At 40.7% G+C, this 14,241-nt stretch overlaps 2 protein-coding genes across 7 annotated transcripts; both read left to right on the plus strand.

Annotated features, from left to right (window-relative positions):
* Positions 1-119: 119 nt before the first annotated feature.
* On the plus strand, positions 120-4,216 carry tdh2 (L-threonine dehydrogenase 2). Of its 3 annotated transcripts, none has more exons than XM_056768210.1 (9): positions 120-253; positions 389-548; positions 1,100-1,142; positions 1,447-1,517; positions 1,750-1,899; positions 2,052-2,224; positions 2,453-2,543; positions 2,656-2,925; positions 3,103-4,216. In XM_056768210.1, the coding sequence occupies exons 2-9, from the start codon at positions 401-403 to the stop codon at positions 3,246-3,248; spliced, it is 1,092 nt and encodes a 363-aa protein (XP_056624188.1). In that variant the 5' UTR covers positions 120-253; positions 389-400; the 3' UTR covers positions 3,249-4,216. The 3 variants fall into 3 exon arrangements, with proteins under 3 accessions (XP_056624188.1, XP_056624187.1, XP_056624189.1); XM_056768209.1 differs by having other exon boundaries at positions 126-253; positions 396-548; XM_056768211.1 differs by having other exon boundaries at positions 126-253; positions 396-548; positions 3,106-4,216.
* Positions 4,217-4,623: 407 nt separating this feature from the next.
* srrm1 (serine/arginine repetitive matrix 1) lies at positions 4,624-13,384 on the plus strand. Of its 4 annotated transcripts, none has more exons than XM_056767217.1 (17): positions 4,624-4,710; positions 5,263-5,352; positions 5,970-6,092; positions 7,828-7,998; positions 8,080-8,174; positions 8,309-8,494; positions 8,714-8,905; positions 9,041-9,157; positions 9,247-9,422; positions 9,610-9,690; positions 10,265-10,351; positions 10,520-10,661; positions 10,810-10,899; positions 10,991-11,827; positions 11,967-12,141; positions 12,307-12,483; positions 12,604-13,384. In XM_056767217.1, the coding sequence occupies exons 1-17, from the start codon at positions 4,690-4,692 to the stop codon at positions 12,709-12,711; spliced, it is 2,868 nt and encodes a 955-aa protein (XP_056623195.1). In that variant the 5' UTR covers positions 4,624-4,689; the 3' UTR covers positions 12,712-13,384. The 4 variants fall into 4 exon arrangements, with proteins under 4 accessions (XP_056623195.1, XP_056623197.1, XP_056623196.1 ...); XM_056767219.1 differs by having other exon boundaries at positions 12,611-13,384; XM_056767218.1 differs by lacking the exon at positions 10,265-10,351.
* Positions 13,385-14,241: the final 857 nt, after the last annotated feature.

Genomic DNA, 14,241 nt, shown 5'->3' on the forward strand with positions numbered 1-14,241 from the left:
AGAACTAAAAGGGTAAAACTACATTTCCCAGCATCCTCCGCTCCGACCACTTTTTATCCAATGGCCGTTCGATGCGCTCCTCTGGCGACCAATCGCACAGTAATCTCTTAATTCTAACAGTGAAATACTATGCAAATCCCTTTTAGCAGCATCGTTTATTTATTTTCTTTTCCACCTACGGAAACACCACGACAATGTTGTGATTTTGGTGCAGGATACGTCGCGGATTTGAAGTTCTGATAGACTAGTGAAGGTGAGGTGGTGTACTTTTTTCTTTAATGTGTATTGTGTACTTATCAACTCCATCTTCGTGATGTGATGACTTTTTGGTTATAGTTAGACTATTTAAAACAATTTTGATCAGATAGGCTAACTGATTGTTTTTAAGCCAACAGACGACATGCTGTCAGTTGTGCGGCTGTGTGTCCGATCGCCGTGGAAAGCTTGGTCGGTCCGGGGAATGAGTTGGTCTCCGCGTCAGATCAACCGATGGCCGAGCGATCAGTTATCCGAGTCTCCCACCGACAGTCCTCGCGTCCTCATCACAGGTGCCATCTCTTTTTAACTCTGTGTTAATCGTGTTGCCTGTCTATATTTTTGTGGAAATATCCATCAGATTGACATCGTGTCTTCATTGGTTTTCAGTGCCTCTGCCTCATAATCTTCGTGACAATAGGTTGGGAATAAACAGTGTTAAAAGCGCTCCGCTGGTGCACAATAGAGCGCGCGGCTGTTTTGTGTTTGTGTAACAACGTGTAAAGAGGGCGTAAATTGACTTTCATTGGAAGTGAAGCTGTAAAATAACAAACACCTTTTTGAAGCAAATTATACCTGATTATAAAACTGCCACTGTCATCTGCTTCAAACAACTTGAAAACACTATTTGTGAAACTGCATTGATTTAAGTGCATCGCATGTGACGACTCATTTGTTTTCTGTGTGTGAATTATTTACAATAGTCTTAGTACCTTTTTATTGTTAGACATCAACAGGAATAGACCATCGATAAGAATATTTGGATATTAATATTGGTTGCTGTATTGTGTGGACGGTGGTAGGCTACCTCCTTCAGTTGAAAGTGTTTTGCTTTTGTTTAAAGGTGGTCTGGGACAGCTTGGAGTTGGACTGGCTCAAATGCTGAGGTTAGTCAAAACCTGAAAGATTCAGCATTTTTCCTGCAACATGAGAAGGCTTATTTGTGAAATCAGACTGAAGTGCCTGAACATGCCTGAATTTATGGAGATGGAGTTCATGCTTGCTTTTGCGTATTTGCTGTTTAACTGTTTAAACCTAATAACCTAATTTCATCATTTTATTTTCTGTGAACTGAATTCAAGGTCATTAATGTTAATAATCCATTAGTGTGACTTTTTTACAATGAATAAAATGACACATTCCCATTTTGTCAGCAATATCTTGACTCATATTTAACACCTTTCACTTCAGGCACCAGTATGGAAAGGAGAATGTCATCCTATCGGACATTAGAAGGCCTCCTAATGAGGTTTACAACATGGGTATGCTGACTTTCAGAGAGATATATGACTTAAATATGGGAAGGTGGTTGTGTCATGTGCTATATGTAGAGCTATATGGATGATCCTATGGAGACTGATCCTGTTAATCTGACTGTTTATCATATTTGTGGCTCTCTAATTACAACTCTACATATTACACATTTTCACCCCAAAGTATCCAATCACTAAGCTCTGATTTATCATCCAACATCTGATGTGATTCATCTCACAGGTCCATTTGTGTATGCTGACGTTCTGGATTATAAAAACCTGAGGGAGCTAGTTGTAAATAACAGAATCACATGGCTGGTCCATTATAGTGCTTTACTTAGTGCTGTTGGGGAAGCAAATGTAGCGCTCGCTCGCACCATTAATATCACAGGTGGGAAAAATGTTGCATGTGTTTTATGCATTTATGCTATATGAACACGCACTAACGTAATTTACACCATAAGGGTTCCATTATCCCTGACATCCCACATTCTCTCCTTCTCCTGTTGCCTGTTCTGACTACCCCCTCCCTGACTCCTATAGGTCTGCATAACGTGTTAGATTTGGCCCTGGAGAACTGCTTGCGACTATTTGTGCCTAGTACCATTGGAGCATTTGGGCCTTCGTCTCCCCGTGATCCAGCCCCTGATCTCTGTATCCAGAGGCCTCGTACCATTTATGGAGTTTCCAAAGTCCATGCTGAGCTGATGGGGGAAGTAATTTATATTATTTGCTACTCTTGTTTAAAAATTGTAGTCTTTAAATCACTGTCATTTAACAGCAATACAGTTGTATTACAAAGAAGGTGTTTTATCTTTAATTTGAAAGATGGACCTTTACTTACTAGAGTCTCTAAATTGGATGAATTAAATTAAAACTAGAATTGAAATTGTAATATGCAATGCTCATATTTCAACATTTTAATTGTGTTTTGATTGGATCAGTATCTCCACCATAAATATGGTCTGGATTTCCGATGCTTACGATACCCCGGAGTGGTTTCTGCCAACACCAACCCAGGGGGTGGCACTACTGGTAACCACATACTAATTGTTATCCCAAATAAACAGATGCACCTACCTCCTACCATTAAATATTTTAGTTGATTCTCTTACTGAAAGCTTATATGTCCCTTCTTCCTCCTCAGACTATGCTGTCCAGATCTTTCACGATGCCCTCAGCACAGGCCAGCATGAATGTTATTTACGCGCCAACACTCGGCTTCCCATGATGCACATCCCTGACTGCCACAGGGCTACTGTAGAGTTCATGCAGGCCCCTGAAAGCCGATTGTCATTACGTACTTACAACATTGCAGCCATGAGTTTCACACCCGAGGAAGTTGCAGGAGAGATACGCAAGCACCTGCCCAACCTGAGGGTCACATACAATCCTGATATCATCCGACAGACTATTGGTAAGAGCAGCATGTGTGAATGAGAGACAATCATTTACATTGTCTGTTTTATGGTATAGTCAAATAAATGAGTGACATGTATTTGCGTTTTATAAAATCTAATAAGAGATTCTTAATTAACTAAAAAAGTATTTCCAAACCATTTCCGAATGTTCAAGTGTTATGTTCCATTTATAGCAGACAGCTGGCCAGTGCGATTTGATGACTCTAATGCACGCCAGGATTGGGGCTGGAAGCCTGCATTTGGACTGTCAGAGATGGTCACAGACATGCTGGCCGCCATCCGTGAAAAGAGAGAGAATGCAGGACTAACCATCAGCTAGCATATCATCTCGAGGACAAAACACAGTTTACCAGCATTTTTAGAAGCTTGGCAACCAGAAGAGGAAAATACATTTCCAAATAATATTTTAAATTGAAGCTGTTTCCTCAGATCATGCCCCTATATCGGTTAAAGATCTACCAACACTGTCAGTCCATAAACATGCTTGTGAAGAAAAAGTGTAAACCTACAGTTAAAACTCTTACAAATGCACAAACCTCAAACTGTCAGATTTGCTGAGGGGTCTCTTTCTTTCTTATGTATTTCTACTTTTTTACACACACAACTACACAGCCCAACAAGCAATATAACAACACTGTATTTTCCGCCCAGAATTTATAAGAAAAATTGAAACACATACATTAAATTAGACTCTATTAATTAGTCTGATGCTATTGATAAAACTTAAAGAACATTCTTTTTGGCAGAGGTGGATTTTTCTCTGATCTGAATAATTTAAACAATATCCATTTGTACTGCAGGGATTATTTGTAATTTTTCACAAAATGCTCTAGAGAATTCCTCGCATTGTGTGGATGAGGATGCTGGTCTAAAATTGAAATATGATATTGCCTTACTGCTGAAGGAAAGCCATTTATCAGTTGGCCACAATTTAGGGTTAGTTAAACCCACTTTCTCTGTATAGGCTTACTTTTTAAGAGGCATTGATGAAAGGTCTCTGAATTCATATACAACTATATTATAATGAATACTAAATGACTCAGAATTGGTGGTGTCGTTTTCTAAACTGAGCTGTTCATACTGTGACCCATGACACATGAAAGATGGCATTAGCAGCCTGACACTTGACATTTTTTACATTTTCATTAACATTCCAAATTTTTTTCTATCTTAAACATCCAACTCTGCCTTGTAATAATTTGACCAAATTCTCCATAGGGTATACAAAAAAATACAATATTAAAAGACTCATCTCATTTTCAAATTTAGGGTGTGATTTCTGGACAAATATATATTGTGTTGAGAAACTGCCTTAATTTGCTAATATAATTTATGGTTTAAGTCATTATTTAAAAGTGTTCAGAAATTGCAGTGTACATTTAATAAACGGCTTTCATATAGGAAACAGGTGTGTTTGGTCTTGATTTTAGCCAAATTAGAACAACAGACAAAAGCCCATAAAGAATGTTTTCTGATTCTACGCTTCAGCCTCATAATATTCATAAATCGATCAATATTATGATACAGGATGTCTGGTATTTTTCAGATCATAAATTATCAGTATTTTACTATAAAGTGGTAAGGGACGCGGGTCCTAATAAGCGAGCGGACGTATTTGTTTGCCCACCGCTGATAAACGTTACAAGAAGAAGAACAAGCGGACGTCTTAATCACATGACCCCCATCTTCCGGAAGTGAGGTAAGAGCTGCCGCGCCATAGTGGATTGTGGGACATCGTGCCATATTGCGACTCGACTAAAATGGACGCGGGGTTTTTCCGCGTAAGTGTTATTTCTTCTTCAATTATTGGATTATAAACTTTGAATAATTGTTTTGGTCGTGATAGTTTTCCGTTCGTTGATGAATTGTGCTGTTTAAAGCCTGTATTTCTGTGTTTTACGGATTGTGACCGTAATGGCGGCTGCGTTAGAGAAACTGAAATTAATCCGAAGGCAACAACCACCTATGTCCATTCATAAAACCTCCTTTTAATCGTTTAATTGAAGTTAATAACTCTTATTTGTTTAAATAAAGTGCATTATTGTGATATTGCAAAAGCTGTGTTCAGGTAACGTTAACTTAATTGGTGTTCCTGAATGGACATTATTGCATCTGTGCCGCACTGATAAACTGAAATTAAATTTAAATATAATAATAAGATGTGTTAATGTTTTATTTTGCTCTGGAAAATTTAAAACAATGGAAATTTTAGTATGAAATGTGAAAATTTTAATTAGTCTTTGCATATTACGTATTTAACTCGGATAAAGAAAAAATGAATTTTCAGTCATTGCTTTAAACACCAGTTTAATTCTCAATTCATATCATTTCAGGGCACCAGTGCGGAGCAGGATAACCGCTTCAGCAACAAACACAAGAAGCTGTTGAAGCAGCTGAAGTTTGCAGAATGCCTGGAAAAGAAGGTAACAAACTGCTTAATGAGAAACAGCATTTTTCTTCTTGACCCATTTGTAAGGTTTTAAATGGATAATTAACCCAAAAGTGAAAATTCTGTCGTCTTTTACTCACAAAACATGTATGACTTTCTTTCTACAGCAGAACAAAAAAATAAGATATTTTGAAGAATGTTGGTAACTGAACAACGGCACACAATAATTTGCATTGGTTTTGTGTCTATACAATAAAAGTCAATGGGTCTCTCCGTTTTTGTTACCGACATTCTTCAAAATATCTTTCATCTCTTTAAGCTAGAATTATGTCTATGCTGTTGCTTTTTAGTCGGAAACTTTGTGGCATTTTTAAATATCAAAATGAATAAACTGGAACACTTAATATTTGTAACATTTGATTGATTATTGAATTACAAAAAGTTTCACCCTACATTACATCACAGCTGAAGAGTTAAGTCACATTGCCTCTTCAGTGGTTATGAAATTATGAATTGGTTCAGTAGGTATGAAAGGGTTCACTTAATTTTTTAATGGAATATATGGCAGCAGAGTGTTTTATATTTGTGTTATATTTATCTGGCTTATTGAAGTGTCCTGTATCTTTATTATTGTTTCTGATTTGCTCTTAGGTGGATATGACCAAGGTCAACCTGGAAGTCATCAAGCCCTGGATTACCCAGCGTGTGACTGAGATCCTTGGTTTTGAGGATGATGTCGTCATCGAGTTTGTCTTCAACCAGCTTGAGGAAAAGGTAAACTTCATCGGCTCTGCTCTTCCCGTTGTCTGTTCAAACATGTTGGATTTATACATTAGATGTGGGAGAATGAGAGGAAGGTTTGAAGAAATGTACAACCTCAAATATTAGAAAAGTTGCGTAGATGTAACGGGCAGAAATCGTCTAACATCAAAACCTTAAAGTGTCTGTCTGGTAAAAAAAAAGACAGAAGGGGTAATGAAATGATATTCTCTCTCTAAAGATTTGATTTATGACACCGTTGCTTCTGAACAGCAATGTTCTAATGTTGATGTGATTTATGATTTAAAAGGCCTGAACCAAATATGGATCTTATTCCTTGCATCTGAAGTATAGCACCAACTCCTAATTAGATCTCATCTGAGTCCAAAGTCTCTCTGAATCCAACTCTCCCTTGATGATGAGCTTTATTTTTCGAGGTGAGTTATGAGCAGGGCTTGACATTGTGCCAGTGGTAGAGTCATTTCAGCGTTATCGTTTGTTCTTTTTTGTTTCAGTCTTAAATTTAAGAGTACGACACAAAGGCCTGAATATCGTGAGATGACATACAATCATTACACTATTAAAAAAAGATTGCATGTGAGATGTTGTATGGCATCAGGTTGGTGTGTCATGGGTGGTTTTTATCCAGGATATCAAGTGTGGGTTTAACAGGCTCTGCCACAATGTTAAGCTCATCTGTTGCACAATGTAGAACAAATCACACATACCAGTTTGGCTAACCGCATTAGTACTTTAAGATTTGATTTTCAGGATTCTTTGACTGGGATTTGGAGAGGTATTTGATCATATTAATGATCATTTTTATTATTTACATGATTGGTGTTGACTTAACTTATCTTCTTATATTTGGGTGCTGTAACTTCTCGTAAGGGCAAAGACCTTCTAAGCTCTCATTTTAGTACGAGGGTTCTCAGTCTTGCTCCTGGACATCTACTGCCTTGCGGACTAGCTAATTTTCAAGTGAATCAGGAGAGTTACATTTGTACAGGACCTAATTACTCTCTACGGTTGATCTCCAGGAGCACAACTGATCAGCCCTCCTATACGACATGGATGGTTTGTTTTCCTCTTCATTGTTGTAAATAAACCCCTTTTCCATGCCTTGTGTACTGATTATTGCTTGTTCGTCTCTTGCAATTTAGATAAATGATATAGCATTAAACTCGAGGTGATTGAGTGTGATGCAGTAGTGAGGCGGAGGCCAGCCAATGGAGCGCCTTTCTCTGCCCCCCCAGCCCAAAGAGCCTACGCCACTCACACTGAAGACAACCGGACTGTTCTTGCTTTTTGGGGTTTTGAAACACTCTGTTTGGGGACTGTAATGTTTCTATCTCTCAAGAGTTTGATATTGCACAGACAGCCCTAGCAGTGGGGAGGGTGTTTATTGCTCCTTGAGAACTGGGAGGGTACATCTCAGTTCAGATTATAACATGTAGTGCATGCAAAGGGAGATGATTAATTTTACATTTGTATTTTACTTGCATCATATTTTTATCACCATGGATTACCAGTAAAATAACAATCAGCAGTGGCTGTTTGTAATAGACTATCTGTGAGGTCTGCTGGTACTGGGTTCTCGTTTTTTCAAAAAGCAGGTTTTTACTAAGGTTCAGGTAGGGAAGTTGTAGGATTTTTTTTTAGCTCAGCAGTCTTGTTCTGCTCACTATGTGGCTGTATTAACTGTTTGGTTTCCTCCCTTCTCTCTTCCTTTTGGCTGTTTGTGTTGCAGAATCCAGATGGGAAGATGATGCAGATTAATTTGACCGGGTTCCTGAATGGGAAGAACGCTCGGGAGTTCATGAAGGACCTCTGGCCGCTGTTGCTGAGTGCTCAGGAGAACATCGCTGGTATTCCATCAGCCTTCCTGGAGCAGAAGAAAGAGGAAATCAAACAAAGACAGGTGACTAGAGTTTTGCTATAAATTTAATATGGATTTGCACCAAGTTGATGTTTTACTGAGAAACGTTGCACACTGTTGCAGATTGAGCAGGAGAAGATAGCCTCTCTGAAAAAGATAGATGATGAGAAAAGAGAGAAGGAGAACAAGGAAAGAGCTCAGTCCAAGAGCCCTAAAAGGTTGGTCTTGACCCTTGGTTTGATTTAATATGGGTTAACGCATTTGTAAGTGATAAACATATATAATGTAGTTTATATTATAGATTATGTGATACTCCCCTTGACTGATTTTATTCAATTTCACCTTTCTCCAGGAGGAAATCACGCTCTCCTGTTAAACGTGACCGTAAAGCTAGTCCTTTGCGTTCTCCTCGTCGAAAACCGAGCCCACCTGCTTCGCCGCCTTCTAGTCCACCCAATCAAAAAGAACTTAATGAAGAACCAGACCAATCAGAGAGCTCCAAACCAGAACCACTTATTCAGGAGGCATCCTCTACCAGGTATTTATTGTAACCTAACACTGTATTTTCTTTTGTATTTGGCTTTCAAGCTTCCTCTGACCTTAGTAGGTCTCAGGATCTAACATGGGTGCTGTGATTTTATAATGGCAACTGATTAAGTTTTTTAATATAAGGTATGTAATAAACAACAAGATGTGACTTTATGTTGGAAGGCTATGGTGTATAAAATTTAAGACTGACACGTTTTGTTTTTTTAAGTGAAATTGTGAGTGAGATGAAGCCAGACTCTGTGTCTGAAGCTGTGAAAGAGGCGTCCCCAGACAAAACGTCCAAATCAGAAGACAGGCCTAAACCAAGGGACAGAGAGAAGGACGGTCGCAGAGATCGCCCGCGTCACCGCTCTCGTTCCCGATCACCTCGCTCTCGCAGACGACCACGATCTCGGTCCAGGTGAGTTTCCGTTTCTCCCTGTTACTGGAGTGTTCCATGGTCGGATAAGGTGTGCGACTAATCCATGATTAGTCATAAGTAAATTCACTTGTTATTGTTAATACTCGACTTAACTCAAAATTTTGCCTGTTCCAGGTCATTCTCTCCTCGTCGTAGATCGAGTCCCAGGAGACGAATCTCCCCTAGACGCAGGAGCCCCCCTAGACGACGCCCACCCTCCAGACATAGACGCAGCCGTTCACCTGTCCGCAGGTCAGTCCCTTTTTTTCACTGGAGAGACAAATAAATGAGTATATATATATATCTTCCCCTCACCTGACGAATACAATTTTGTCCACTAGGAGGCGCTCTCGTTCCCGATCCTCCTCAGCCAGCTCCTCCTCTCGGTCCCCCAATAAGAGAGCCGGTAAACGCGGGTCAGGTACACCACCCAGAAAACTTCTACGTCGTTCTGACCCCTCAAGTCCCCCCAGAAGAAGAGGCCGGAGTCCCTCAGGACCAGACACCAGCCCCTCCGGTAACAATCCAACTCTTCCTTGACTTTTCAGTCTATAAGACAGTTTTGCTATTTGTTGATTTATATATCTTCTGATTATATTCAGTTTCTTTGTTTTGGGCAGATCTAAAATCATAATGTGCCATGTTGCACGCTACATTTAAAGAATTGAAATGATTCTGACTGAAAAGCTTTTTGTATATTTTAGCTGCGAAACTCAGGACTGTTGGAAGGAACAACTCTCGTTCTCTTTCTCCAAAACCCAGAAGATCAGATGCATCAGAGTCTGGTGAGACTTCATGGCCTTTCAGTTTTACAGTTATCTGTGTCATTAAGAAGTGTCTGTGTGTAATTTTTGTTCATGTGAGGCAAAAACTCCTATTGAGTGTTTGGAAGGAGGGGAAAATAGCCCCTCTTTCCAAACACTCCATAGAAGTTTTGTCTCATTTGTGACCACTAGAACAGCAAGTTTTTACCTGCTGATATGGGTGGCCTAAATAAAAGTGATGGATTGACAGCAGGGTATTATACACATCCGTAATGCACCGTAATGTAATACGTCTGTCAATGAAGCAACAGACAAGTACTTGTCAAGTGTGATTAAATTCACATCACACTTTCTCTCAAGATTTGATTTTCAAAGGTGCCACTGCTGACATATAATGTGGTTGTCCTCACATTTAGCAGCTGAATGGACTATTCTGCTGACATATACACATCACTTAGTTTAATCACAAAACAATTATGTTAATTTGAACATCATGGGTGCATGTGCCTCGCTGTTTTTGCACTTCATGGTTCTGTTTGTGGGCTTGTGGCTGTTTCTTGGGCACTTAAGGACCCTCCACTGCTTTGCATTTCAGAGGAGGAGAAATTGGGCAAAGGGTCTACGGCAGATTCTGTCCAGCAGCGACGTCAGTATCGCAGACAGAATCAGCAGTCCTCTTCAGGTTGTCACCGTTTTTTATTCCATAATACCTGTTTGCCTTCACCCCCCTTTTCTCATCTCCTCTCATGCATGTGGGCTTCACCTAGTGGTCAGGGTGGTGGATAGTGTACACTTGTAGTTGTCTGGCTTTGAAATGTTTATAATGTTTTTTTTTTATTGTTGCTTACAGACACTGGGTCATCCTCTTCCTCTGAAGATGAAGGCCCGAGGCGGCAGAACAGAGGTGCAGCTGCTAGGAATGGTGAAATCAGGAGGCGACGGAGCCATTCACCTGCATCACCAAGGAGACGTCACAGAGGTGCATCCCCAAGGTAAAACTAATCCGATGATTCCATTTGGCACAGAACTGATAAGAATACTGTCTGTTATCCGACAAAGATTTTCTGTGACTTATGCCAGAGTGAGTCTTTTGTCTCTGGGGGAACTATAAGTAAGAATTCATCCTTACTGTCTTATCAGAAAGAGGCGCTCTCCGTCCCCTGCTGGCCGTAGGCATCGCTCTCCATCTCCTGCTCGTCGACGTAGGTCACCCTCTCCTCCAAGGCGCAGGTAAAAGAGTTCTTGCACGGATGATGATGTTTCTGGTGGGTTTGGGTTGTAAAGATGTTTTGACTGATGAGCTTATGTTCTTTTGTCTCAGATCACCATCCCCACCTCCCAGGCGCTACTCCCCTCCTATACAGCGTCGCTATAGCCCCTCCCCTCTTCCAGCTCAAAAGAGACGCCCATCTGGGTCTCCTCCTCCCAAACGCAGAGGATCTCCTTCTCCGGTGTCCAAGCGCAGAGGATCTCCTTCTCCTGTGTCCAAGCGCAGAGGATCTCCTTCACCTGTGTCCAAGCGCAGAGTTTCTCCCTCGCCCATGCCCAAGCGCAGAGGATCCCCGTCACCATTGCCCAAGCGCAGAGGATCTCCCTCTCCTGTGTCCAAGCGCAGAGGGTCCCCCTCACCAGTTTCTAAGCGCAGAGCATCTCCCTCGCCCTTAGCCAAGCGCAGAGGATCTCCCTCACCCTTAGCCAATCGCAGAGGATCACCCTCACCAGTGTCGAAGCGCAGAGCATCCCCATCGCCATTGTCCAAGCGTAGACCATCCCCCTCACCAGTGTCTAAACGCAGAGGGTCACCTTCACCTGTGGGCAAGCGTAGAGGGTCTCCCTCACCTGTAGTCAAACGTCGCTCCTCTCGTTCCCCCAAACAGAGTCGTGGCAGTAGCCCAGGAAAGAGGCGCACTCCGCCCTCTTCTGCTTCACCACCACCCCGCCATCGTAGAGGTTCTCCAAATACCTCTGCACCCCAACGTGGCAGGGACACCCGTTCCTCTCCCTCTACCCATGCTCCTCGAATGTCTTCCAGTCCTCAGGCTCGATATGCTCCCTCTGGTTCATCCCCACAGCGACCAAGACGTCAGACATCCCCGTCTCATAGCACTAGACCTATTCGAAGAGTTTCCCGCACACCAGAACCACGCAAACCCCAGCGGTACGCTCACTGAACAACTTGTTTAATGCAAGAATTTTAAGGCTAGAAACAGTAGTAGTTTTCTCTGACCCAGCAGAGGTTGTGGCTTTTCTTTTATACATGTGGTAATCTTTGATTAACCTTTTCTGTCCTTTTCCAGAGATTCTCTGAGTCCCCAGCTAGTAAGGAGGCAGGTTTCTCGTTCACCATCTGCTTCTCCTTCGGCAGCACACAAGAGACCTGCTTCAGTTTCTCCCTGTCGCTCTGCTAGTCACTCCCCTCCTCCACCTGCAAAGAAGAACAGCAGTGGCTCCCCAAGCCCATCACCTAACAAGGTAAGCATGGACCTCACAGTTTGAGTGCATAAAGCTTCAGAAGTTTTGTTAGTTGTTAATTTGTTGTGCCTTTGCATCTGTTTGGTAAAATGGCTGTTAATATGGAGTTTAAATGGTTCTGTCATTAGTACAGAGAGAAGCAAAAACATTTCTTTATTTCTGCAGAACTCCGATGTAGAGGCTGGCAAGAAGAAGAAAAAGAAGAAAGAGAAGAAACACAAAAAAGAGAAAAAACACAAGAAGCATAAGAAACAGAAGAAAGAGAAGAGCGGAGAAGAGAAAAGTGAAGCAGCCACAGTAGGACAAGGACAGGAGCCAGAACCTGATTCAGACCAGAAAAAGGTGAAGTTACACTTTAAACTTTCTGATTGAACAATAAGTACAAAAGAAGTTATGCTCTTATATCTCTCTTTTTTCTCTCTTGTTATGAGTCAGACATAATTAATGCTACCTTTCTTGAAGGAATCAGAAAGCGAAGTAGAAGACCGTTTCGATGATCTGGAGAAGCACCTTCGTGAAAAAGCTCTTCGATCCATGAGGAAGGCCCAATTGTCTCCATCTTCTCAGTGATGATTGGCGCCACCTCACCATTCTTTCTCCTCCACTTTGCATTTTAAGTGTTTGATGTTGGTTCAGCTTTAGAATGTACAAATTGTTCTAATTCACCCTAGAATTTGTTTTTGATGAATTCATTCTTGTTGGCACGTTATTGTGGGGAGTTTTACGATGTAGAAATGATTGAGCAGGTTTGTCCCCTTCTACACCCTTGAATACTGTCAACAACTGTTTATCCAGAAACTAACTTTTTTAGTCCCTAACCCCTCATTATTCGTCTTTTGTTTTTACTGCTGTGATGAAACGCAAGGAAAGCTCATTGGCAGTTTTGAGTTAATATTGTACAAGTTAGCCTATGGATTCTCTCTTAACTTCAGCAAGATTTTTTTATGAGGCTTCTGTTTGCATGGACAGCAGACCCCAGTGTGTTTGTCCTCTTGTGTGCAAGATCTCTAAACCAAAACACCCAGTGAGCTATAAGAGCTGACCCAGCAGGTTGCTCTCTTTTTATCTGAGCATTGTGCCGGCTCGCTTAAGTTCCGCTGTGCACATGAGAACAAATCACAAGCGTCTGTTTTCATCCTTTATTTTTGCTTTTTATGTTTTGTAACCTAAGTTGTGTTGGAAATTGTTGAACCTTGCAGTAAATTCTGGCTTTGAACAAAGTCGCATTAAAATTAAAAGAAGATTTTTGTCTTTTGATTGTTACGTTTGCTCTAGATTTACTCTGACATTTTTCCATCTCATAATGGTTGAATGTTAGTTTTGCTTGAAGGTAAACGCATCTAATATGAGACTCAAAAACCAAACCAGTATGATGATTAAGATGGTTTACAAGGCCTGATGTGCAATAACAAGGCAACACTATTTTTGACTTTGATTGTTTTAAAGTGCCACCTGCTTAAGCGGCCACAGGCTGTCATGGGAATACATAAGTGTTTAAGAAATAAACATGAGGACTATCTCCTGAGATCAAACCAGGTGATGGAGAACTTCACTAACTGATCTTACGGCACACTGCATTGTAGAAAACAGCGGGTGCAGAAACCGATTGTTTTAAAACTGGATTTGCAGCAGTATGTAACTATTTATATATTGGTGTCATGAAGGGATTATGAGGCCAAATGAGCAAAATATGACCAAGCAAATATTTTCTCACAACGTGAGTTCACTATTAAATAGAGAATCATTTAAAAAACTACTTTTTTAATTTGCAAATAATTTTTCTTTACAGTGCTGTCATACTCACCGTAAATTGAATCCTTGCCTAAGTAGTAGTTTCTATATGTAATCTGCATCTAACCATAAATGTCATCTATGCACAGACCTTTTATATATTTCTATAGCAACCGTGATTTCCGCCATATTCAAGAGATATGCCACATTTTTACACAATTGTCAGGGATCATTTTAACATTAAAGGTATATCAATGTTTTTTTGTTACCGTGTGGTTTGCGGCATATATCGTGGTTTCTGCGGTAAAACAATAGTACATTTGTGTTTTTTTCGTGAGGAACGAGACGTATTCTCACCCTTTAAAGATG

The sequence above is a fragment of the Triplophysa dalaica genome, chromosome 15, assembly GCF_015846415.1.
Source record: "Triplophysa dalaica isolate WHDGS20190420 chromosome 15, ASM1584641v1, whole genome shotgun sequence".
NCBI classification, from domain to species: Eukaryota; Metazoa; Chordata; class Actinopteri; order Cypriniformes; family Nemacheilidae; genus Triplophysa; species Triplophysa dalaica.